Source organism: Saimiri boliviensis, chromosome 8 (assembly GCF_048565385.1).
Source record: "Saimiri boliviensis isolate mSaiBol1 chromosome 8, mSaiBol1.pri, whole genome shotgun sequence".
In the NCBI taxonomy this organism is placed as follows: Eukaryota; Metazoa; Chordata; class Mammalia; order Primates; family Cebidae; genus Saimiri; species Saimiri boliviensis.
Window position 1 is genome coordinate 39113326 of NC_133456.1, and position 24847 is coordinate 39138172.

Genomic DNA, 24847 nt, shown 5'->3' on the forward strand with positions numbered 1-24847 from the left:
TTTATCTTTTCTTGTAAGCTCCTTCAAATCATTTTTAGAAGAAGAGTAGAGAAACTTAAAAACTAAATTGTGGTAGAAAAAAATTATTAACCTGTGTGAAAAATGTAATAACAAAAGATTTGGGGGTTCTGCATCTTGTACAAAAAGAAAAAAAATTTAAAAAAAGATTTTTCCTTAAACTCCATTTAACAAATCCTCAAAAGGAAGACATTTTTAAACCAACATATATCCAGAAGACTAAATAGTACTTATGAATACAAATAAATCTTTTTTTTTTTTTTGAGACAGAGTTTCGCTCTTGTTACCCAGGCTGGAGTGCAATGGTGCGATCTCGGCTCACTGCAACCTCCGCCTCCTGGGTTCAGGCAATTCTCCTGCCTCAGCCTCCAATATGCAAGTGTATGGAGAACAAGGTGTGCACATAAACTTAGTGAAAGTGTCACCTGGAAATAGAGACTTTTTTTTAATATGGTCTTTTGAAAGTACAATTTGGAAATATTGAGTAAAATGAAAAATACACAAACTCTTTGACCCAGCAATTCCACTTGTAGTAAGTGATACCACAGGCGCATTTGCAGAATTGTGCAAATACACATATGCTACAATATTTGCTGCCTGTGGATTTTATTAGCCGAGAAAACCTGAAAACAAATGGTAGTTGCAAACAAAAGAAAACCAATTGTTCATTAAAAAGAATGAGGTAGAGCTGTGTATACTAATATGTAAAGATGTTCAAGGCATTTAGTGAGGGGAAAAAAGTCCAGAATACTGGGGGTGTGTATCTGCCTGTCGATGCCTGTAACAGATAGCCATATATACACAAAAAATATTAGAAAGGCAGGTAAGACAATTTGAGCACCAGTTTTACACCTGCTTATCACTCAGGTATATAACTGAAAGGGGGCAGGGAGAAGAGAAATGTTCTTTCTTTCTACCCTTCTGTGCTGCTACATTTTTTACAGTGCAACTTTGTTACTTTACAGTAAACACTCGAATTTGCTGCACCTTGCTCAGCTAATAACCTTTTAATAAAAAGTAGCATAATAACGTCACTAGTTTCCAGGCCAAAGCATATGCACAGCCTGAGACCCTAAATCCTAGTACCTTTGCTCGGCCAGCATTACCTTTGGTAGGATACTTAGATAAGAGGACTCGCTGGAAGCTTTCGGAAAGGTGGAGGATGGTGGTGGGGGAGTCCGGGTGAGGTGGCTGAGTACTTCATCATTCCTCGTGCTCCTGGGGGTAAGGAAGTCGGCACTGCTCTGACTGAGAATCCCACAGCTTGCCAAGTCTGCATCGTGGAGAGAATCTTGCCGGTGGCACCTGTATCTTGGGTCAGGGCTCATGAGGGCTTCTTCAAACACAGACTCCTCATCAGAGAGCTGCAGCTTCTCAAGCTCCTTGTTGATTTTCTGCACATCTGCCACGGTGGTCCCAGTAGATAAGCAACTGTCAGGCTTTGTGTATTCAGCACAGAGATTGAGGATGGTCTCCAGACGCTGTCTCTCCTACAACACAGAGAGGAGGGGAAGGTCAGTGGGTTTGTGAGAATGAACACAGCTCCAAATAAAAAGACTGAAGAGGCTGGGATGACTGGTCCTTGCATTCCACACATAAACCCACAAACACTTGGCTGGTGATGATTTTGATAATCTTTCAGTGATACATTTAAGGATCCAGGTGAAACGGGGTTTAACAACACCGAACTTCCTCCCAAACAGTTCTGGCTTTTACTCTCTCCCCTTTATTATATCACAGGGCTGGCCCTAGCACCTATCAGCACTCAGTAAGCCTTTTCATGACTTATCAATGCTCCAAGGTTCCTGAAGGGCTGGGTTAGGGAGAGAGACAAGGTCTGGCTCTGTTTAAAGGCCGGAGTGCAGTGGTACAATCATAGCTCACTTGAACTCCTGGGCTCAAGTGATCCTCCTACCTCAGCCTCCCAAAAGTCACTGAGATTATAGGCCATGCCATTGCACCAAACAGTTATTTTTTCTTAAACCTCCATTTCCTATCTCACCTCCTTCCCACCCTCTACTTATATACCTTTAACAATATACAGCTTTTTCATCACTACTGACTTGTGCTTAAAATTGATTCTGTAACTTCCTAAATATTATCCTACTGTTAGACTGTGTGTTAGACACACAAAGAGAAAAACAGCTACTTACAGAATCTTAATTTAAAAGACCTAGCTATGTCTTCAATTTTCTTTTTTGCTTGAAAGGCTTCAAAATTTTCAAAACTTTTTCATGCCTGGTCACCATATAAAGGTCTTTTCCTACTAAAGAATTAAAACTATAAAAAAGATAGACTGTTGCACTAAAAGGGAGAACATTTCACATCAAGTCCAGATAGACACCAGTGTAACTCAAATTCGTAGGTCATTAAATATTTGAATAATTTAGCTAGAAAATAAAATTTGTTTTTAAAAAAATCAATATACAGGCCAATGATGTTTACAACAGTACTGAAATCTTACCAGACTCCCCATGCAATAGGTAGATAGTTATGATTTTGAACTTTAAGTAAGTTAACTGTATAGTTTGTGAGCAATAGGATATAATTTACAAAATGCGTCTCTGCTTCTCACAAGCCTAGACAGCATTCTTTAAGGCAATCTCAACAATTTGTAGGAAATCTCCACATCTTTACCTTTCACATTAATTCGAGGGCCCAAGTGAGAAAAGAACTAAACACAAAAACCATCTGTTGTGATCACATTGACCACATAGAGAACAGACTTCAAACGCTCTCCATAGAAAAACATTTTCCAAACTGTTTATGAGCAAAAAAGCAGAAAAATATTAAGCATCACTGGACTGCTGTTTTCATTTCAATTGCAACTAATTTGTAAAGACAAACTTTAGAAGACAATTGGCTCTTTATCAGGTGACGCTCTTAACAAGTAGAAAGTCAAACAGGAACAGACCAACATAACTCATGACGTTCCATTAAACACATTACTTACATGACAAGACAGATATTTAAGGCATACCTGACTTACATTTGCCCTCCAAAGTAACCCCCAACAAAAAGAAATAAAACAGCAATAGCGTGATCAAAAGGACTACTAAACTAGTTCCTACAAGCTCGCACCTCCCTTTCACTGCCTGAACTTCTGGACTCCAGCTGCAGCTCCATCCTCGTGGCCTCTTCCCATGGCCGGCACTCATAGCTACACACCCTCATCTTGGGCTCTTCTGCATCCTGTCCATCCAGGAGCCCTGGCCCTTATTTATCTCTGCAGTTTCCACCAGCTGCCAAGCCCTGCCCACCTCAGCTTTATGAGGAGGAAGCAGGGGGGACATAGCCTTCATTACCTTATTTTAAACTTCTCCAACAATCTGGGTATATGCAAAAACAACCTGCAAGAACATATGGTAAGGAGATGGATAAGATGTTTCATTTTACTTCTCAACAGCATCTATATTAGAGGCTAATCTCTAAAGAAAAGTTCTTCTGCTACTTAGGTCATTAAGTTGAAGCATCTAAACTCAGTCTTTCCTAATCTTTGTAGTATAACACGTAAACATCAGCTTTGGCATAAATATTTGGGATTATCTGAAAGTTGTCAATTTCCAATTACCTGGGCTTTAAGGTGCAGTCTGCAAAAGCATAAAAGATACTTCCATCTAGCCTGGAATACACAGAAAAATTCCTCCCACATGGCCTTCCCAAAATAGTTTCTTTTGCTGCCAGTGGTATTGCTTAATTCCAAAGGGAATAAATGATCCCAGCCTTGAGATGAATGCTATTTCAGACAGCGAAATGCAGTATTCAAAAGCTTGTGCACAGGAAGTTTGGTCTACTGGTATGTGTTTCTCTCTATTCTTATCACCCCATTCACAGCCAATCTGTCCAAGTTTGAATCACAGACACACGCAGCACTGCTGCCCACGAGTTTAAAAGAAATCCAGGCTGCGCTGAGACACATTGGCCATATAAAAGCTGCACCAAAGAAAAATAAACTGATGTCGAAAGTGCGTCAGAAGAAAGTCTGCAAGGCATTTCAGAAAGCACTACAAGAAGCCTTTTAAGGAAAACTCTGAACAGAAATTACTCTCATAAGATAATTTTCTCTTCAGCTCTCTGCACTCTGGAGTCTTCTTCCTTCCCATTCATCATGCCAACCAACTGCATGACCAAAAGCCAGAATGACCATTTCAGACCAGAACCTTTCAAGAATCAACAAGGGCACTGTTAATAATTACGCTGGGACCTCAAATGCAAACTGGGATTGGTCCTGGCAAACTGTGATGTTTGGCCCCCCCTACTTAAAACTCAATTTTCTTTGAAGCTTCACCTAACAACCTGCTATTTAGTAAGTCAAGAGGCTGGCTGCTCTCTGAGATTTCTAAGTCCTACCCACCTTTCCAAACCAGCAATCTACTGTTCATTCTCTTGAAAAGTCACATGTACAGAGGTTACATACCTTAATGGTCCAAAATATCAGTGCTAAGAATTTAGAAACTAGGTCATCTGGAATCAAATTACTTTACATGCATTTTTATTTTTTGCCCGTCCCATTTCTCCTTTTCTTCATCTCTGTCTCCCACATATATCGAAGGAAGTGTTGAAGGAGGCACGAGACCTTAGAAAGCATAGCTGAAGGAAAATATGTGTAACTTTTCACTTAGAGTTTAAAGGCAAAGAAATGGTTGTGGGCTAGGGGTATATTTTTCCATCTCTGAGCTTTTTTCCATCTCAGAGGAATGTGTCTGACATTGTTCCCACTGCAGATTCACAGCCCTCAGGAGAAGGTACCATCCATCTCCTAAACCCATCCAGGTGCTTTGTAACAAACACCAACCAGTCTAGGCCACAGAATGCTACACATACTGCATAAATACATACATACATTATGCAGAAACCAACTGTGGACTCTTAGGCACAGGTGAAATCTTTGCTAAAATCCTTTGGTTATAATTAAGTATGTTGGGTCACTTATTATTTAAAAGGTTGACCTTTAATTGCTAGACATAATTTAGTTGAAATGAATTTTTTTTTTAGGAGGACCTATTATAACTGATAAATGTGAACTCATTGTCTAGTAATTTCCATAAATGAGAAAAGAGGGCAAGATGAAATTTTTTTTTTCTTTTCTTTCTTTTTTTTTTTTTTTTTGAGACAGTCTGTCAATGTCACCCAGGCTGGAACACAGTAGTGTACTCATAGCTCACTGCAAGCCTCAACCTCCTGGGCTCAAGGGATCCTCCCACCTCGGTCTCCAGAGTAGCTGGGACTACAGGCACACAACCTTGCCCAGCTAATTTTTTAATTTTTTGGAAGAAAGACAGGGTCTTGCTATGTTGCACAGGCTGGTCTCAAGCTCCTGGACTCAAGCATCGTCCTCTCACCTTGGCCTCTAGCGTGAGACACTGCACATAGCAAAACACAGCATTTCTACCCTCAAATCTTTAACAGGAGGCACAAACAGGTGATCAGTTATAAAAGCAGTGATAACAGAAGTTTATAAACAACCTATGAGTTCATAAACGGGGAAACAGTACACAAAGATTACAGAAAAACAAATTTGGGTCCTCAAGGATAAATATGACTTTGTCTGGTCTATTGGGACAGTGGGGTGGGCAAGGCATTTTTCAAAAAAGCACCACAGAAACAAAGGCATAGAGCTGTGGCATATCATGGTATGCTCAGAGATCAGCAAGTAGTACATGGCTAGAGAGATGGGGTCTTTTGGGGGAAGAGGGATAAGGTACCTGTGAGGAAATGGGCCACATTTCTTCCTCTTATGGATTACAACAGCCCTAAAGAAACTTTGGAAAAAGTTCGTAAGTGCACCAACAAGAGTCAGGAACCCTGGTCTAAAACTGAGTGGCAGAATGAGAAAAGATGGAGCTGCAGCAAGTATGCAGAATTTCCAGGATTCCATGTACAAATCCTAATGTCTCAATTAGGTAAAGACAGAAAAAAAAGGTGGGGAACAGAAGCAATGTCTCAAAGTCGGTTATATGGGTCCGTTTGTTTTAGAGATAAATCCTTGAAGGGTAGTAACTAGGCTATGACAATCAGTTCACCTCTTTCTGGACACGGTAAGATGGCTCCTCTCTTCCTCACCCTCAAACTAGGTATGGCCCTCAGACTTGTACCAGCCAGTGAAGTGTGGAAAGCAACGTGTATCACTTCTGCATGAACAGCCAGGGCATGATTCATCACATGCCTTGAGCTGGCATGGCAGAGTGGCTCTCCAGATGCTGTTGGCTCCATCAGGCTGGGCCCCAAGTGAGGAACGTGGAGCAGAAGCCTCTTTTAACCCACGCTAGTCCTTGAGCGTAAGAAAGAAATAGACCTGTGTTTAAGCCTTGGAGATATTTTTCTTTTTCTCCAGCTACCTGAGAGGCTGAGGCAGGAAGGTCACTTGAGCCCAGGAGGTGAAGGTTGCAGTGAGCCAAGATAGCACCACTGTACTCCAGCCTTAGAGACAGAGGGAGACCCTGTCACAACAAAACAAAACAAAACAAAACAAAACAGGGAAAAAAAATGCCTGACCACAGTGGCTCATGCCTGTAATCACAGAACTTTGGAAGGTTGAGACAGGTGGATCACCTGAGGTCAGGGGTTCGAGATTAGCCTGACCAATATGGTTAAACCCTGTCTCTACTAAAAATACAAAAATTAGTTAGGCATGGTGGCAGGCACCTGTAGTCCCAGCTACTTGGGAGGCTGAGATAGGAGAACTGCTTGAACCTGGAAGGTGGCAGTTACAGTGAGCCAAGATCATGCTACTGCATTCCAGCTTGGGCAACAGAGCAAGACTCAGTCTCAAAAAACTAACAAACAAAAAATGTGCAGGCACTACAGCTTGGGCAAGCCTCCCTGTCATGTGCACACTATCAGCTACCAATGCCTAATGCTGGTAGAGTAACACATTCTGACCTAGAGGAAAAGGACATGGATGTGTTGCCTTTGAAACTCTTTGGACTCTGCCCTGTGTGTTTCTTTGGCTAATCTTTATCTGTATCCTCTCCCTATAATGAATCGTAACTGTGCTTACGTGTTTGTTTTTTGTTTTTGAGATGGAGTTTCACTCTTGTTGCCCAGGCTGTAGTACAGTGTTGCAATCTCGGCTCACTGCAACCTCTCTGCCTCCTGAGTTCAAGCGATTCTCCCATCTCAGCCTCCTGAGTAGCTGGGATTACTGGTGCTCACCACCACACCTGACTAATTTTTGTATTTTTAGTAGAAATGGTGCTTTGCCATGTTGTCCAGGCTGGTCTTGAACTCCTGACCACAAGTGGTCTGCCTGCCTTGGCCTCCCAAAGTGCTGGGATTACTGGTGTGGGCCACTATGTCCAGCTGGCCTTTAAGAGCAGAATCTGTATTTCAGCTTAAGTAGAAAAAACATAAAGTTGGATTTGTAGTTCCGGTACTTATCCGAGGCCTATAATACAGTATTATTATTATTATTTTAAATCAGGTTCAACCTTTCAAGCCTCAATTACATGGTCAGTAAAACAGAGATGAGAAAATGGGTATCTCTTCCCCTGGGATCCTGGAAGAATTCAATAAAGAATTATGTGTGAGAACATGTTATGTACGACATGCTATCAAGTCTAAAGGTAGTGCCAGTCTTATAGCAGGTGCTCAGTGTTTGTCATTCACGGTTAGGATGGTTTCTGTCCAAAGTGTGAAGTGAAATCGGTAATTACCTTGCAGATCTTGAGGAACCATCTCTAGTACTGATTAACAAGCACACCTAAAAACTAAACCCAATTATTTTCAGGGAAAGGAAATGCAGAAAAAGTACGCTGTTATGCAGCCAAATGTCTCCCTGAAAAATCTGTGGGGTTTCTTTGGCTATCTAGAAGGAGAGAGAATTTCCTCAAGGCTACCAACACCCTGCCCAGTGATCCGCCTGCCTCTGCCCCTGGCAACAGAGAACTGCCCAGTTGCCATCGTAACCTGGGCAGAAAGGCATCTTGTCATTTGGTCCTCCCACACTCACCACTACAGAGCAACACAGATTCCCTCCAGCACATTAAGTCCAGTGGAGTAGCTTCCAGAAAGAACTACCCTCCAAAAAATCCATTGTCTTATTCAGTACAAGTACTTCACCATTGACATAAAACCCAGGCTTCTATTCACATTGCCCCTGGCCCCACCTTAAACTTCAGAGACATGAGTGTCCCTACCTTACTGAGGGCACATATCATTCAAATACCTGAGGAACTTCTCATATCCTGCCTTACTCATACTTAGAAAAAGAAATTTAGTTCTTCTAATCTTATAAACCAATTCATCACATGCACTTTAAAAAATTACTATCACAAAAAATAAATACAAATAAAAATTATGATTACTTAGAAGTCTTTCTAAACCTAATGTGGTTTGGCAGCTTTCCAATTAAAAATTAAATTTAAAAAAATTGAATAAATGGCCAGGCCTGGTGACTCACACCTATAATCCCAGCACTTTGGGAGGCCAGGAGTTGGAGGCTAGCCCGGGTAATGTGGTGAAATGCTACCTCTACAGAAAATGAAAAAAAAATTAGCTGGGCATGGTGGCTCATGCCTGTAGTCCCTGCTACTCAGGAGGCCGAGGCAGGAAGACCACTTAGGCTGTGGAGGCAAAGTTTGCACTGAACTGTGACCACACCACTGCACTCCAGCCTTGGTGACAGAGGGAGATCCTGCCTTAGGGAAAAAAAAAAAAAAAAAAAAAGAAAAAAAGAAAGAAAAAAGAAAAAGAAAAAAATTTGAATAAATATTTACTCTTACGTACCCGTGTCAACACTTCCCTCAAACCCACTTGCCTCTACTGCTATTTCTGGCTATGTACCTATTTTATTTGTACTTTAAAAATAGATCTAAAGTAAGTCTCTATTTAATTATCAATATATGTTAAAGTATTTTTTTTTTCTTTTTTGAAACAGGATCTTGCAGTGCCACCCAGGCTAGAATGCAATGATGTGATCGTGGCTCACTGCAGCCTCAATCTCCCGGGCTCAAGTGATCCTCCCACCTTGGCCTCCCAAAGTGCTGGCATTTACAGACATGAGCTACCGTAGCCAGCCTATTTTGATTTTCATTGACATGAAACACGTTCTGAAGTAATATAACTTGATTTAGTTAATCCTGTTAACCTATCGCTTCTCGGCCTTTTGGCTAAGATCAAGTGTAATCCTGTTAACTTTTTGTGCAATGATGTTTTCTTGACTTGCTTTTTCCACCTCTACATTTTGTTAGGCAGATACAAATCAATCTCTGACCACAATTACCATTTAGCTAAGATCCTCTATAGTTTAGTCCTTTTCCCAGTGATTTTTTGCACCATTTTTCTACTTAAAATCAACCAGCAGATGTGTTGGTTATGAAATATTTTACCTTTAAAAAATATTAAGGTTGAAGGTTAACTCTTCTTGAAAGACAAAAATATGCCGGGCGCGGTGGCTCAAGCCTGTAATCCCAGCACTTTGGGAGGCCGAGGCGGGTGGATCACGAGGTCGAGAGATCGAGACCATCCTGGTCAACATGGTGAAACCCCGTCTCTATTTAAAAAAGTGCAAAAAATTAGCTGGGCATGGTGGCACGTGCCTGTAATCCCAGCTACTCAGGAGGCTGAGGCAGGAGAATTGCCTGAGCCCAGGAGGCGGAGGTTGCGGTGAGCCGAGATCGTGCCATTGCACTCCAGCCTGGGCGAAACTCCGTCTAAAAAAAAAAAAAAAAGAAAGAAAGACAAAAATATATCATTTGAAAGAAAATGCCCATTATGAATGACTCTAAAACATTCAAAGGAGAAAAAAAATGTATTTCTCCTTATTGACTGAAAAAAACTGGCTGTAAGGAAAAGAAATTCATGTGATCGGTATTATCATAATTTCCACACAGCATCTATGAAAACAGGCCAGATGTTTTTTCTTACATAGACAGTATTCCAGAAGGAAGTCTGAACAGTGTCTGAGTCCATTCTGTTAAGGAAATTATGTTATTTCTCCACACCATTAAAGACAACACAACAAAATCTAATCTAACTGTCATCTGTTTACATTTTCAGTTTAGCTTGATCAAGTTCCAGAAGATCTTGTTTGCTTCTTCTGAAAGACTACAGTCTGTAAAACACAATCCATTAAACTGTTGTTCAATCAAAATAAGTGTATGAGAGGTATAAAGACCTTTAAATCTTCATGTTTGAAAACATATCCTATACTTTAAAAAATAGGATTTTTTTTTTTAATGCATAAAGAAGCCAGTGGGGTAAAAAACTAGGAAAGTCTACATGTAAAAAAAGGAGGGTAGTCTGTAACATATCAACTGAGAGTACTGTAATACAACTATTTTTGAGACATATCACATAAAAATGTTATGTGTTAAAATGTTAAAAGCATGCCACAAAGTTTTATCCATAGAAATGCAAAAGAGGGCTGGGCACAGTGGCTCACGCCTGTGATCCTAACACATCGAGAGGCTGAGGCAGGATTGCTTGAAGTCAGCCTCATCAACATAGTGAGAACCCATCTCTATAAAAAAGAAAAAAAAATGCAAAACAAATGACGGCATGTCTTCTTTCTAAATTTGAGAATAATGTTAAGAAAGTAACTACAGGCATATCTCATTTTACTGCATTTTGCTTTATTGCACTCTGCAGATAGTGCCTTTTTTACAAATTGATTTGTGGAAATCCTGCAGCAAGCAAGTCTATTAGCACATTTTCCCAACAATATGTGCTCACTTCATGTCTCTGTGTCACATTCTGGTAATTCTTGTTTTTTTTTTTTTGAGATGGATTCTTGCTCTGTCGCCCAGGCTGGAGTGCAGTGGCCTGATCTCAGCTCACTGCAGCCTCTGCCTCCCAGGTTCAAGCGATTCTCCTGCCTCTGCCTCCTGGGTAGCTGGGATTATAGGCACATACCACCATGCCTGGCTAATTTTTGTATTTTTAGTAGAGGCGAGCTTTCACCATGTTGGCCAGGCTGGTCCCGAACTCCTGACCTGAGGTGATCCTCTCGCCTCAGGCTCCCAAAGTGCTGGGATTACAGGAGAGAGCCACCACAACACATCCAACATTCTGGTAATTCTTACAACATTTCAAACTTTTTCATTATTACCATATCTGTTATGGTGACCTGATCAGTGATTTTTGTTGTTACTATTGTTAACTTTTTGGACACCACAAACCATGCCCATATAAGACGACAATTCATTAATAAATGTTGTACATGTTCTCACTGCTCCACCAACAGCCATTTCCCTGTGTCTCTCCTTCTCTTCAGGCCTCCTATTTCCCAAGACACAATATTGAAATTAGGCCAATTAATAACCTTATGATAGCCTCTAAGCGTTCAACTGAAAGAGTTACACATCTCACACTTTAAAGCAAAAGCTAGAAATGATTAAGCTTTCAGAGAAAGGCATGGCAAAAATGAGAGAGGCCAAAAGATGTCTCTTACACCAATTAGCCAAGTTGTAAATGCAAAGGAGAAGTTCTTGAAGGAAATTAAAGGTGATTTTTCAGTGAACACACAGATGACAAGTGAAAAAACCTTATCACTGATGTCAAGAAAGTTTTAATGGTCAAAATCGACCAAACATTTCCTTAAGCCACAACATAATCCAGAGCAAGGCCCTAACTCTTCAATTCTATGCAGGCTAAATGAAGTGAAGAAGCTGCAGAAGAAAAGTCTGTAACAAGCAGAGGTTGGGTCATGAGGTTAAAGAAAGACATTGTGTCCATGACATAAAAGTGCAAGGTAAAAGAAACAGAGTATGCTGATGTAGAAGGTGCAGCAAATCAATTCAGAGGATCTAAGATAGTTGATAAAGGTGGCTACACGAAACAACAAGTTTTCAGCTGGACCAGTAGCTCACTCCTGTATTCCTAGCACTTTGGGACTTTGAGGCAGAAGGATCATTTGAGGCCAGGAGCTCAAGACCAGCCTGCCCCACAATTAATCAATCAACAAACAAACAACAAACAAACAATGTAGACAAAACAGCCTTATATTGGAAGAAGATGCCATCCAGGACTTTCATAGCTAGGGAGAAGGCAATACTGGCTTCAAAGCTTCAAAGGATAGGTTAACTGTTTTTAGGGGCTAATGCAGCTCTGCCAACTTCAAGTTAAAACCAGTGCCCACTGACCATTTCAAAAATACCAATGCTTTTACGAATTATGCTAAATCTACTTTGCCCGTGCTCTGTAAGTGGAACAACAAAGCCTAGAGGACATCACGCCTGTTTATACCAGGCGTCCCCAAACTATGGCCCGGGGGCCACATGTGGCCCCCTGAGGCCATTTATCCGGCCCCCTCGCCGCACTTCAGGAAGGGGCACCTCTTTCATTGGTGGTCAGTGAGAGGAGCACAGTATGTGGCGGCCCTCCAACGGTCTGAGGGACAGTGAACTGGCCCCCTGTGTAAAAAGTTTGGGGACGCCTGGCTTATACCACGGTTACTGAATATTTTAAGCCCACTGTTGAGATCCACTGCTCAGGAAAAAAAAACAAAAATCCTTTAAAAATGTTACTACTCGGGAGAAGTGGGGGAGGACATCAGGAAAAACAGCTAATGTGTGCCAGGCTTAATACCTAGGTGATGGGTTGATAGGTGCAGCAAACCACCATGGCATATCTTTATGTAATAATCCTGCATATCATACACATGTATCCCAGAACTTAAAATAAATTTAAAAATACATAAATAAATATTACTGCTCCCTGACAATACACCTAGTCATCCAAGAGCCCTAATAAAGATGTACAGGGAAATAAATGTTTTCATGCCTAAAAACACAATATCCATTCTACATCCCATGGGGTAATTTTGGCTTTCAAGTCTTTATCTTAAACATATACTCTGTAACGCTATAGTTGTCATAGGTAAGGATTCCTCTGATAGATTTGGGCAAAGTCAATCAAAAAACCATCTGGAAAGAATTCACCATTTTAGATGCCATTAAGAACATCTGGTTCAGAGGAGGAGGTACTGATATTTTTATCAACATGAACAAGAGTATGGAAGAAGTTGATTCCAGTCCTTATGGAGACTTTGAGGGGTTTAAGATTTCAGTGGAAGAAGTAACTGCAGATGTGATAGAAACAGCAAGAGAACTATAATTAAAAGTAGAACCTGAAGATGTGAATGAATTGCTGAACTCTCATGATAAAACTTGAACTGATGAGGAATTGCCTCTTCTGGATAAGCAAAGAAAGTGGTTTCTTGAGATGGAATCTACTCCTGGTAAAGGTGCTGTTAACATTTTTGAAATGACAACAAAGCATTTAGAATATTTTATCAACTTAATTGATAAAGCAGTGGCAGGTTTGAGAGGGCTGACTCCAATTCTGAAAAAAGTTCTACTGTGTGTAAAACGCAATGAAACAACATTGCATGCTATAGAGATATCTTTTGTGAAAGGAAGAGTTGAATTGATGTGGCAAACTTCATTGTTAAGAAATCGCTGGCTGGATGCAGTGGCTCACACCTGTCACCCCAGAACTTTGGGAGGCTGAGATGGGCAGATCACTTAAGGTCAGGAGTTGGAGACCAGCCTGGCCAACATGGTGAAACTCTGTCTCTACCAAAAATATAAAAAATTAGCTGGGTGTGGTGACATGCACCTGTAATCCCAGCTACTCACGAGGCTTAGGCAGGAGATTTGCTTGAAGCTGGAGGCAGAGGTGCAGCAGTGAGCCAAGATTGTGCCACTGTACTCCAGCAAGACTCACACACACACACACACACAAAAAAAAAAAAAAAAGAAAGAAAGAAAGAAAGAAAGAAATTGCCACAGCCACCCCAACCTTCAATAACCAACAGCTTGTTCAGTCAGCAGCCATCAACATCAAGGTAAAACCCTCCACCAGCAAAAAGATTACAACTCACTGAAGGCTCAGATAATCGTTTGCATTTTTTAAGCCATAAAGTATTTTTAAATTACGGTAGGTATATTTTTATACGTGATGCTGTTGCACTTAATAGCTTACAGTATAGTGTAAACATAACTTTAATAGGCACTGGGAAACCAAAAGCTTTGCGTCACTTGCTTTATTATGATGTTTGCCTTATTGCGGTGGTCTGGAACCAAACCCACAACATCTCAGAAGTATGCCTGAATATTTTCCTTTCTCCAAAGACAACTTGTAAATTGTAATCTCTGCCTAAGAGATGATTTAGGCCTTGGTCTTCATGATCTGATGGAAAAGATGACCTTTCAAAACTAGAGCTTTGTTATTCTATAATCAGAATGAAAGAATAATCACCATACGAGAAATTTCTTCCTTTTAATTCTGCTCAGCATTTTCTTAAAATTCTGTCTTTTCTCAAAATCCAAATTACATTCCCAGAGCTGGGACATGGTCTTAGCAATTTTGAATAAGAAACATCAATTTATCCAAACCAAAATTTTTCAACCTGCAGTCATTAGACTTCACCAGAGCCAAGTTTCTGGCTATTTTCAACTTTAGAAAACTAATCTCACTGACTTCAGCTTCAGGGAAAGAATTAGACAGACTTTCCCCTATTTCTCCCACCAAGTATAACTCAGAACCCTGTATATTATACGGAGGAAAAACAGAAGAAGATTCTGAAAGGTGGACGGAAGGCCTAATGGGGACCCAAGGAAACACATAGAAGTGAGTGTCTCTGCGATTTCCCTTTGCCTCACGTATCCTGAGTCTTAGACCTGATGGAGCAGTGACCGCAACAACCTTCCAATCTGAGGGGAAAAAACCAAACCCACAGGTTACATGCTATATGGTTATATTTTGAAACGACAAAATTATAGAAATGGAGAAGAAATCAGTAGTTATCCAGGGTTAAGGAGAAGGCAAGCTGGTGTGGCTATAAAAGGTCAACATGAGAGACCCTTGTGGTGTTAGGAGAGTTCTGTATCTTCACTGTATCAACGTCAATATCGTAGCTCTGATTTGGTCCTACAGTTTGGCAACATGTTACCATTGGAAGAAACTAAGTAAAGGATACACAGGATCCCTCTGAATTATGTCCTATGACTGCATGTAAATCTCCAATTATTCAACACAAAGAGATAATTTAAGTAACTTCTAACACGCACCTTCTTAACTGGCACATTGAGATGGCTGAAACAAAAGAGAAAGTGCTGGATGTGTTACTCTTATAATATTTGTTTCGGATTTTTTTTTTTTAAATCAATCTCCAACTTTAAAAATATTCTCTACAGCAAATATTCCCATAATCTTTTCTCAAGCTGGGGAAGAGAAATTCACATTATAAGAATTAGCCAGCACAGGCCAGGCATGGTGACTTACGCTTGTAATCCTAGCACTTTGGGAGGACAAGGCAGGCAGATCATGAGGTCAGGACGTTCAGACCAGCCTGGTCAACATGGCGAAACCCCATCTCTGCTAAAAATACAAAAATTAGATGGGCATGGTGGCGTGCGCCTGTAATCCCAGCTACTCAGGAAGCTGAGGCAGGAGAATCACTTGAACCCAGGAGGCAGAGGTTGCATTGAACTGAGATCGCGTCACTGCACTCCAGCCTGAGCAACAGAGAGGGACTCGGTCTCAGGAAAAAAAAAAAAAAAAAAAGAATTCACCAGTACAGTCAGTAAACCTATTAGTTGATGACAAATTTTTAAAAATTGTAGCTCTATAAATAGTCAGCTTTTAAATTTAGATATACTAGGCCAGGCATGTTGGCTCATGCCTGTAATCCCAATACTTTCAGAGGCCAAAGCGAACAGATCACTTGAAGCCAGAGTTCAAGAACAGTCTGGCCAACATGGCAAGACCCTGTGTCTACTACAATTACAAAAATTAGCCGGGCACGGTGCCAAGACTCTGCTCAAAAAGAAAGAATAGTCCTCCTTCACTTCATATATCTCCACTCATAAATATATAGATACATATATATACACACATATATATACATATACATACATATACATATATATATATATATTTTTTTTTTTTGACAAGAGTTTCACTCTTTTGCTCATGTTGGAGGGCAATGGCTTGATCTCAGCTCACTGCAACCTTCACCTCCCGGATTCAAGCAATTCTCCTGCTCAGTCTCTGAAGTAGCTGGGATTACAGGCATGCGCCACCATGCCAGGCTAATTTTGTAATTTTTTAGTAAAGACAAGCTTTCACCATGTTGGCCAGGTTGGTCTCAAACTCCTGACCTCAGGTGATCCACCCACCTCAGCCTCCCAAAGTGCCAGGATTACAGGTGTGAGCCATCATACCCGGCCTCCACTCCTATATATTTTTTGGTCTTAATATATTTTCGGTTTTTGTTTAGTTTGTATTTTTCTACAAATTTTATTTATGAGCTTTATTTCTTATTTACAAACAAGTGTTCATATATTTGTCATTTTAAAAACGAATGAGACTTCTTCCGTAACTGACATAGTGGCATATAGGGTCTCTTTTTAGTCCAAGTTGATCTCTGTATTTCAGCATTTAGTCTGAGAAAGCTGAACTACGTGAAGAGTCAGAACATAAATCTCTCAAATTCTAAGAATAATTTTTTAATGGATGGCACCATCAAGAGGCAATAGTTTGTATTGCCACTATAAGAACAGAGAAGGTCTGCTCTCAAGAATAGACTGCTGCAACATAGAATTTCATGAAGCTAAAATCTTCATGAAATTCTGTGTTGCAGCAGTCTATTCTTGAGAGCAAACCTTCACATCCAATGTGAAGTCATTAGATTTGTGCCAAATGCTAATTTTTCTTTTCCACTCCTTTTCTACCCATCTGTTTCTCCAAGTAAAGAAGAAAGAAAGAAGATATGACAACTGTTTTTTTTTTAACTCTCAGTTAATGGAGTATGATTGACAGCCCAAATTTGCTAATGATTAATGATTAATTCTTTCAATATTTAATCAACATATACACACAGGTAGGCACACACACACTTGCACACACACATACACCCTAGCAATTTGTAGAAAGTCTTTACTTTATTCTCTAATAACTCAAGGTGATCTGATGACAGCTAATTATTCTTTATATGACCCAGTGACTAAAAATGTACTTACTTTATTTAGAAATAATGCTGTTTACTTAAAGAATGGATTGCTTATTTGGGGAGCGGTTAGCATTGTTAATCTAATCCTGTGCTGTCAAATATATTATGCCTAATTTCACCTGGGTGGTTTTTTTTTTTTTTTGGCTTAACATAAAAAAATTTTAAATGACATTCACGGTTCACATTTGTGGCTCACATTTTATTTCTGAGCTAAATCCCATAAATCCTCCAAACAAGTTAGGAAAGTAAAAAAAAAAAAAAAAAAAAAGGCGGGGGCAGAGAATTGATGGCTATTTTAAACATGAGAGAAATTAAAAGGCTCCACAGCAACAATTCAGTTTAAGCCTTAGGCTGAATCTGAAGATTAAGCCTGTGTACCCACCAAATGGCCATTCTAGCAGAATATAGGAAGAGAGCCATTGTTTCTCAAGATCCTTTCAGAAGTCTTGAGTCACTAAGTTTACTGGGTCAGTAAATAAACCTCTTACCCTATTTGCAGTTTAACTGGCTTCTTCCAACTAGTGCAGCCACTTTTTAAAATAAATTAAAATTATACTCAGGATGTAGCAAACGGAAGGGCCACATCAGGAAGGAGATTCAAGTCGAACTGGAGGACAAAATCATTTTCAAATACTTAAGCTTGCCTTCACATTTCAAAGACATTGTTAAAAAAAAAAAAAAAAAGATTAATACTATGACTAAGCAACAATAAGCTTTCTCTCAACACTGTTCATTCTGCAATCCAAACAAAAAATATTACCAAACTTATAATATGGCTCAACACAGCCAAAAGGGTCTGAATGCCCAACTTATTTTGGGGGATCAGGAATCACCAGGAAATAGAGACATCAAGAAGCAAACAGAGAAGCAAAAATCTACGAGCAGTCACTTTCATCAGACGATGCTCACTAGTATTGGGTTCCTCAATAATTTTTCCTAATTACAACATTACATAATACCAACCTGTTTACTTTCTGGTCTTTAAAATAGGGTCTGCATCTGACCACCTTTCAGAGAGTAGAGAATACATACATTTATTTTATAAAATACCAAAAGTCCTAAAACAAATATGCTCGATTACTTTTTTATTTAATTTTAGAAACATCAGATCTAGGATCTCCTCAAAAGTACACAAGCAAGACTCTTGGATCTATAACCCTGGTTTTTGTATGACATTGGAGAGTAACAATTCTTATAAAGAATGCTAGAAATTTTTCAAAGTAAGGAAAAATAACTCTTTCATGTTTTTGTTTTTAATTGAAAGTTGGAAAATAATTTCCCCTTTCTGGAAGTAAAAAAAAAAAAGCATTTATACTGAGATATCTTCATTTTTTTTTTTTTTGTAGAGAGCTTCAATGTTACCTAGAACTAAATGCATATCATCTGGGAACCAGGGATGCAACCTACAGTCACAGATGAAGGAAACCCAGAATGAATGTCATGAATGGGTAGCAAAAATATTCAAGAACTCTTTTCCAAAACATGCAAAGAATCTGGCTTGGAGGTGCATCTATAGTGGTGAGCAAGGTAGGTATGGTCCCAGCCTCTTGCAAATTAAAATTATTTAGTTAGAAAGTGCTTTCAAAGGAGTTATAAGGACAAAACACCTTCAGTGGGAGAGAACTGCTGACCCAGACATTTCACCTATTCACATAACTATCACAGAAATATTAATATGTACCTTAAAAGAAAGCCAATCTTATTTTCAAGGAATCCATATGTAATGTAAAAAATTCATATGTATGTAAAAAACCAGAAAACCTTATTCCGTGATGCTTCATGAGTCCTGGCATCACATTACAACAAGTTTGAGAAATAAGTATCAGTGTGGCCCTGCATTGTTCTAAAAGGCAACAATGCTAGATGACCATCATCAGCCAGAAAGAAAATACTGGATGGCTACAATGCAATTCAGGTAAATCCACTGGTTCTCCACAAAAGAACACAGATGCTTTTGTCAACGTAACCAAATGAATACTCTCAAGAGCAGCAGGGTTTGCTTTCATTTATTTTCCCCTTTTCTTCTTAAAACGACTTTCACTGTCTTGGATCATAAAAAGCTCTAGATGGGGCCGGGCGCGGTGGCTCAAGCCTGTAATCCCAGCACTTTGGGAGGCCGAGGCGGGTGGATCACGAGGTTGAGAGATCGAGACCATCCTGGTCAACATGGTGAAACCCTGTCTCTACTAAAAATACAAAAAATTAGCTGGGCATGGTGGCTCATGCCTGTAATCCCAGCTACTCAGGAGGCTGAGGCAGGAGAATTGCCTGAACCCAGGAGGCGGAGGTTGCGGTGAGCCGAGATGGCGCCATTGCACTCCAGCCTGGGTAACAAGAGCGAAACTCCGTCTCAAAAAAAAAAAAAAAAAAAAAAAAAAGCTCTAGAAGGCCATTACTACCTCTGGACTACTTAGAGGAAGGCAGGTGTCAAATAGGACAATTACAAGAATATCCTACTTTATAATGATTTTCCTAACCTCTAGAACAGCACTCTCCAAACTTTTTGGCAACAGGGATTGGTTTCATGGAAGACAATTTTTCCATGGACATGGAGGAGGGATGGTTTCAGGATGATTCAAGCACGTTACAGTTATTGTGCACTTTATTTCTATTATGATTACACTGTAATGTATAATGAAATAATTATATAACTCATCATAATGCAGAACCAGTGGGAGCCCTGAACTTGTTTTTCTGCTACTAGACAGTCCTATCTGGGGGTGATGGGAGACAGTGAGAGATCATCAGGCAATAGACTCATAAGAAGCATGCAACCTAGAGCCTTCACATGTGCAATTCACTATAGTGTTCACTCTTTTGAAAATCTAATGCCACCACTGATCTGACAAGAGTTGGAGCTCAGGCAGTAATGTGAGTGATGGCGAGTGGCTGGAAATACAGATGAACCTTTGCTGGCTCACTGCTCACCTCCTCCTGTCCTGTAACAGGACAGAAACCGCTACTGGCCCAGGGGTTGGGGACCCCTGCTCTAGAATATCTAATCTGTCAAAGAATGAGCATCCCAGCCCTCTAGCAACATCTTATTCATTAATATCCCCTACTTGAAACATAGCTCAGAGTGAGGAAGTTAAAATGACCACCAACCAGTCCAAACAGATGTCACAGGTCTATAAACTGAAGTGCACACATTTCATATGCTCAGGGCCCCCTCGAGACCTCACTTGTCCTTAGTAACCCTTAGTTCAGAACATTTCAAATTAAGACTTGATAACTGGTTTCGAAGATCATGAAAAATGAAAAGGCTGGCAAAATGACCAAAGCATGAATTGGCAGCTGAGAGCAAAAACCAAAAAGAAAGAAAATTTATTTTTAGGAAAACTGAACAAACTAAACCTCTCAAATAGCACAGCAGCTGGAGGTTGTTTAATATAGACTCAAAGTGGATTGTTTACCTCATTAGTAGGTCCTTGGAGGTGCATAATTACAGTTTAATCTTTAATACTCAATAAAATTACCTTGAGTTTTCAAATAAAGATTCAACACATTAAAAGAAATCCAGGTGGAACACTAGTATAATCACAGGTGAGCTAAAAATACCGTAGATACTATGCTTGGTGAACCAGCTTTGCCCCACCTGGTTTCTTCATTAATGAGGGAAAGAAATCTTTGGCATCTATTCGTTCTTCATTTACATAAAGAGTTGCATTCACTTTTTGAAAACTAGGCTTCGACGATTTGGAGGTCCTTAATAAAACGTGCAAGTGACTCACTTTACACAGTCAATTAAATTGTACTGCCCATGAACTGTATCTCATGGGCTGGATGCCCAGGCACATCTTTTCTTGGCTTTGGAGGTAAATCCCAAATGGCAACAGAATATTACCTGCACTGACTAGCTATTCTCTGTAGTTTTTGTTTCTAATCCTTGGCCAAGTTTCACTGGGGTTTTGGTTTGCATATAACTGATAGTTACCTCCCTTGGTGGCAGCCATGACTAGGAATCTGGTTTCACAATCTGACCACGTGGTGATTTGACAGATAGAACTAGAATCCAGCCTCGGTCAGGGGAGAGGTGACAGACTATTTGCTTGTTGTTGTTTACAATTTGTTTGTTTTTCTATTTATGTACTCAGATCAGGAATATATTTTGTGCCTGATGGAAAAGCAACCAGTCTTTTGAGATCTGGAAAAGTGAGATTTTGTGGTCCAGTGCTCACTTTTGATCAGTAATTGGAGCTGCAGGACTTATGCCATAAACCTTTCATCTGTGTCTCTACCTAAGGAGGAGTAGGGAAAACACTGTGTGTAGGTGAAATATTTTTCTACCTCCTGAGGATAATAATAAATAAATAGAGGAGGCCTGCTATTCTGATTGGTTTATAGACTAACAAATAGATAAATATAACATTCCCAGAATTTCAAGAATTTATTTTCTTGAAATAAATTTTGTGAAATTCTAATGCTTTAAATGTGCCCTTTTTTTTAATGACAGGGTCTCACTCTGCCACCTGGCCTGAAGTTCAGTGGTGTGATCACAGCTTACTGCAGCCTCAGTCTCTTGGGCTCAATCAATACTCCCACTTCAGCCTCCCAGGTAGCTGGTAGTACAGGCATGCACCACCACACCTGGCTAATTTTTACATTTTTTGGTAGAGACAGAGTTTTGCCATGTTGCCCGGGATGGTCTCAAATTCCTGGGCTCAAGTGATCCTCCTACCTTGGCCTCCCAAAGTGTGGGGATTATAAGTGTAAGTCACCTCACCCAGCCTGACTCTGCTCTCTTTAAAAAAAAGAAAGACCTGATTTGATAATTTGGTTATAAAAACAGCTTTAGAGACACATGTTCTCAGGATCTCCTGGGGCTGTGTCATGGGTAAATATAATTTTTAAGAAAACAAATACATTTTAAATTCAACAACAAAACAGCTACATATCTTTTCCTTGTTTTATCAGTGTATAGTATAATACAACCATAATTTCATTTTTTAAAAATATTTGAATTTGTTTTATGATAAAGTGATTAGTTTACCTGAACTTTTAAATTGTCTTATATTAGTTTGCTAAAAACATAAGCTAACATTATTTCCATAATATTAAAAAAGATATAAACATTGTACTCACCTAAACTGAATTATAACTGTGGCAAACCTTTTCACATTATCAGTAATTATGTTCTGTGATGTGTTAGTGTGAACATAATCTCCAACACCTTTAAGTATTTTTGTCTTAGTGTCTCGTTGTTCCAGAATGTATGAAGGACAGAAGTTGATGGAAACAGAAAATTGAAGATTTGCGCAAAGGGAGTTTGATTTAATTTGGTTTATAATACTTGCAAATAAAACAGCTATAAAGAAATAATAGCATGTCAAAAATTTGGCAAAGTTTGCATGATTTTGATGCAATTACTCATTAAGTATGTTTAATGTAATGCATTAAAAAATGTAATATATGACAAGCACCCTGTTAATGTAAAACTAAAATGCAGTTATCTCTATTGAAATGACAGACTCATCTTGGAGAAATCAGCCTATGTTTGCAAAAGGCAGTAAAAGGTAATTCTTCTACATAATCTGCCCAAAAAAGCAGAGATTAGTATCTTACAGGAGTAACTTTCTGAGCTTTGCACTAACTGGAATATAGTCTTGCACATTTAAAATAACAAAGAGTTTTCTTCATTTTTGAATGATTTAAGGCTACGTGCTCATCATAAAATAATCTATTGCCATTTTATTAAATAGCCAAACCACAAACATTCACTACTCTCAGGTATACACAATTCTGTATTACTCAAATGACAAAATCTCCTCTGATTTTGCCTTCAAATCAGACAGACCCTAAAGAAAAAAAATAAAATTTCTAAGATACCTATTCCTGAACTACTTTTAGGTTTTCCCAGAGAACCTGTGGGCAATCACCAAGATTTGTTCCTTAATTTTACAAAAAGCAAGAGGCTAGAAATAATTAGGTTTGTTCACTGTGCCCCTAAAAATTTCTCAAATCAAATGAGAAAGTCACCCTTCCTTAAGATAATTTTGTACAGGTAAAATATTTTTTTTTAATATTATACATAAGGTTCAAAGATTGGTACTTTACAGAAAGGCCTTGATTATATGTCAGTGCCCTTGTTCTCTGTCATATGTTCTTACAAAACTGATTTAAAGGATTTTAACTCTCCTTCACGCTGATATTGTTTGTTAAATTAACCATAAACTAACTATAGCCACTTAACTCTTACATTCACCAAGTGTTCTCTACTTTCCCTGTGAGCTTGCCTACAAAATACAGTATCTTGTTAACGAAGAAAAAGACAGTTTTAGAACCTTGTGGATAAGACGTTACTAGGTATTCTTTTTTTTTTTTTTTTTTGAGACGGAGTTTCGCTCTTGTTACCCAGGCTGGAGTGCAATGGCGCAATCTCGGCTCACCGCAACCTCCGCCTCCTGGGCTCAGGCAATTCTCCTGCCTCAGCCTCCTGAGTAGCTGGGATTACAGGCACGCGCCACCATGCCCAGCTAATTTTTTGTATTTTTAGTAGAGACGGGGTTTCACCATGTTGACCAGGATGGTCTCGATCTCTCGACCTCGTGATCCACCCGCCTCAGCCTCCCAAAGTGCTGGGATTACAGGCTTGAGCCACCGCGCCCGGCCTAGGTATTCCTAACTCCAGATATTTCAAAGAACTGCACAGACAAAAATGAGACAGTACTAGGCAGCTAAATCAGATTTTCAGGACTCTTTTTAGTACAGAAATAGATGACTTCATCATACCAAATTAACAGCCCAGGATGCAGAGGAATAAGAATTAATTACATAGAACTGACTGAATTGATAATAAAAATTGAATTTCTAAATGTAGATATCTGTTTTGGAATATTACCAGTATTATTTTTAATGATCTATTTTTTCAGGGCGAAAATCCTTCGGCATTCATACCACTCTATCTCTAATCCTCCATTCAGCTAACGCTGATTTTGCAAATGAAATGAAATATTATTTTCATGGTAACTTGTTCTCACGGATCTCTCAGAATTCAGGAGGTAACTTTTTTGAGCCACTTTACTTTTTAACGGCAATATCATCATTTGCACAGGCTGGATCCGTCATCCCTTTTACTGCAATGTAGTCAAACAAATAGACTATGCGACCAAGATCAAGTCTAGAGTGCCAAATTTAAAAATAAGCCTCATTTCAACAGATATGACAAGACCGCTATTAAAGAAAAATACATAACTTCATATTTAGAGTGATATCCACAAAGCTCTTTCAAGAAGTGAAAACTCTTTATGACTTAACAGGCCCAACCTTACAGGCAGTACAGAAGGTCACTTCCTGGATTGCCAAGATCCATACCAGATTTGGAAAATCTGGAAGAAAGAGAAATTCTCCAATATTTAACAGATGTTGAAGATGAAACCTAGCCGAGAAGAATTTCTTGAGTTTGGTTGTCTATCCTTGGAACATAAGAGGAAATAGATGTCTGGAGTCATGGAAGCCATTAAAAATGCTCTCCCAGATTCCTTGATAAGTTATCAGATAGAAGTTAATTATCTGGCTTTATAAATAATAGTTGCTTGGCATGGTTTTATATGCTAATTAAGTCTTCTGAATTTCTGTCAATGAAGCAAGCCCAAGCACAATCCCATTTTAGTCCACACATAGAGATTATTTACGATAATAAAGAGAAATGTCATACTGAATACTGTATAACTGACCCACCCAAGGACCATCTAAATTCTCTAAGAGTATGCACACTTATTTTCATTCGCTATTGTCAGTTAGGATATTTGAAAACTGTATAAGAACAGACATCAACTTATCAAAAACTATGAGCGATGCAAAAGATTCCTGCTCTAAAATGTCAAACATACTTCCTTCTGGATGGATACAAATGGTTTCTGTCCACTGTAATCC

General features: G+C 39.3%; 1 protein-coding gene across 11 annotated transcripts in view; it reads right to left on the reverse strand.

Annotated features, from left to right (window-relative positions):
* The window catches only part of PHLDB2 (pleckstrin homology like domain family B member 2), a 237724-nt gene that overhangs the window by 63215 nt on the left and 149662 nt on the right, over positions 1-24847 (reverse strand). For all 11 annotated transcript variants that reach the window (XM_074404396.1, XM_074404392.1, XM_010346008.3 and 8 more), the window contains one exon: positions 1125-1508. In XM_074404396.1, the coding sequence (XP_074260497.1) occupies positions 1125-1508 (384 nt within the window). The remainder of the gene's footprint in view (positions 1-1124; positions 1509-24847) is intronic.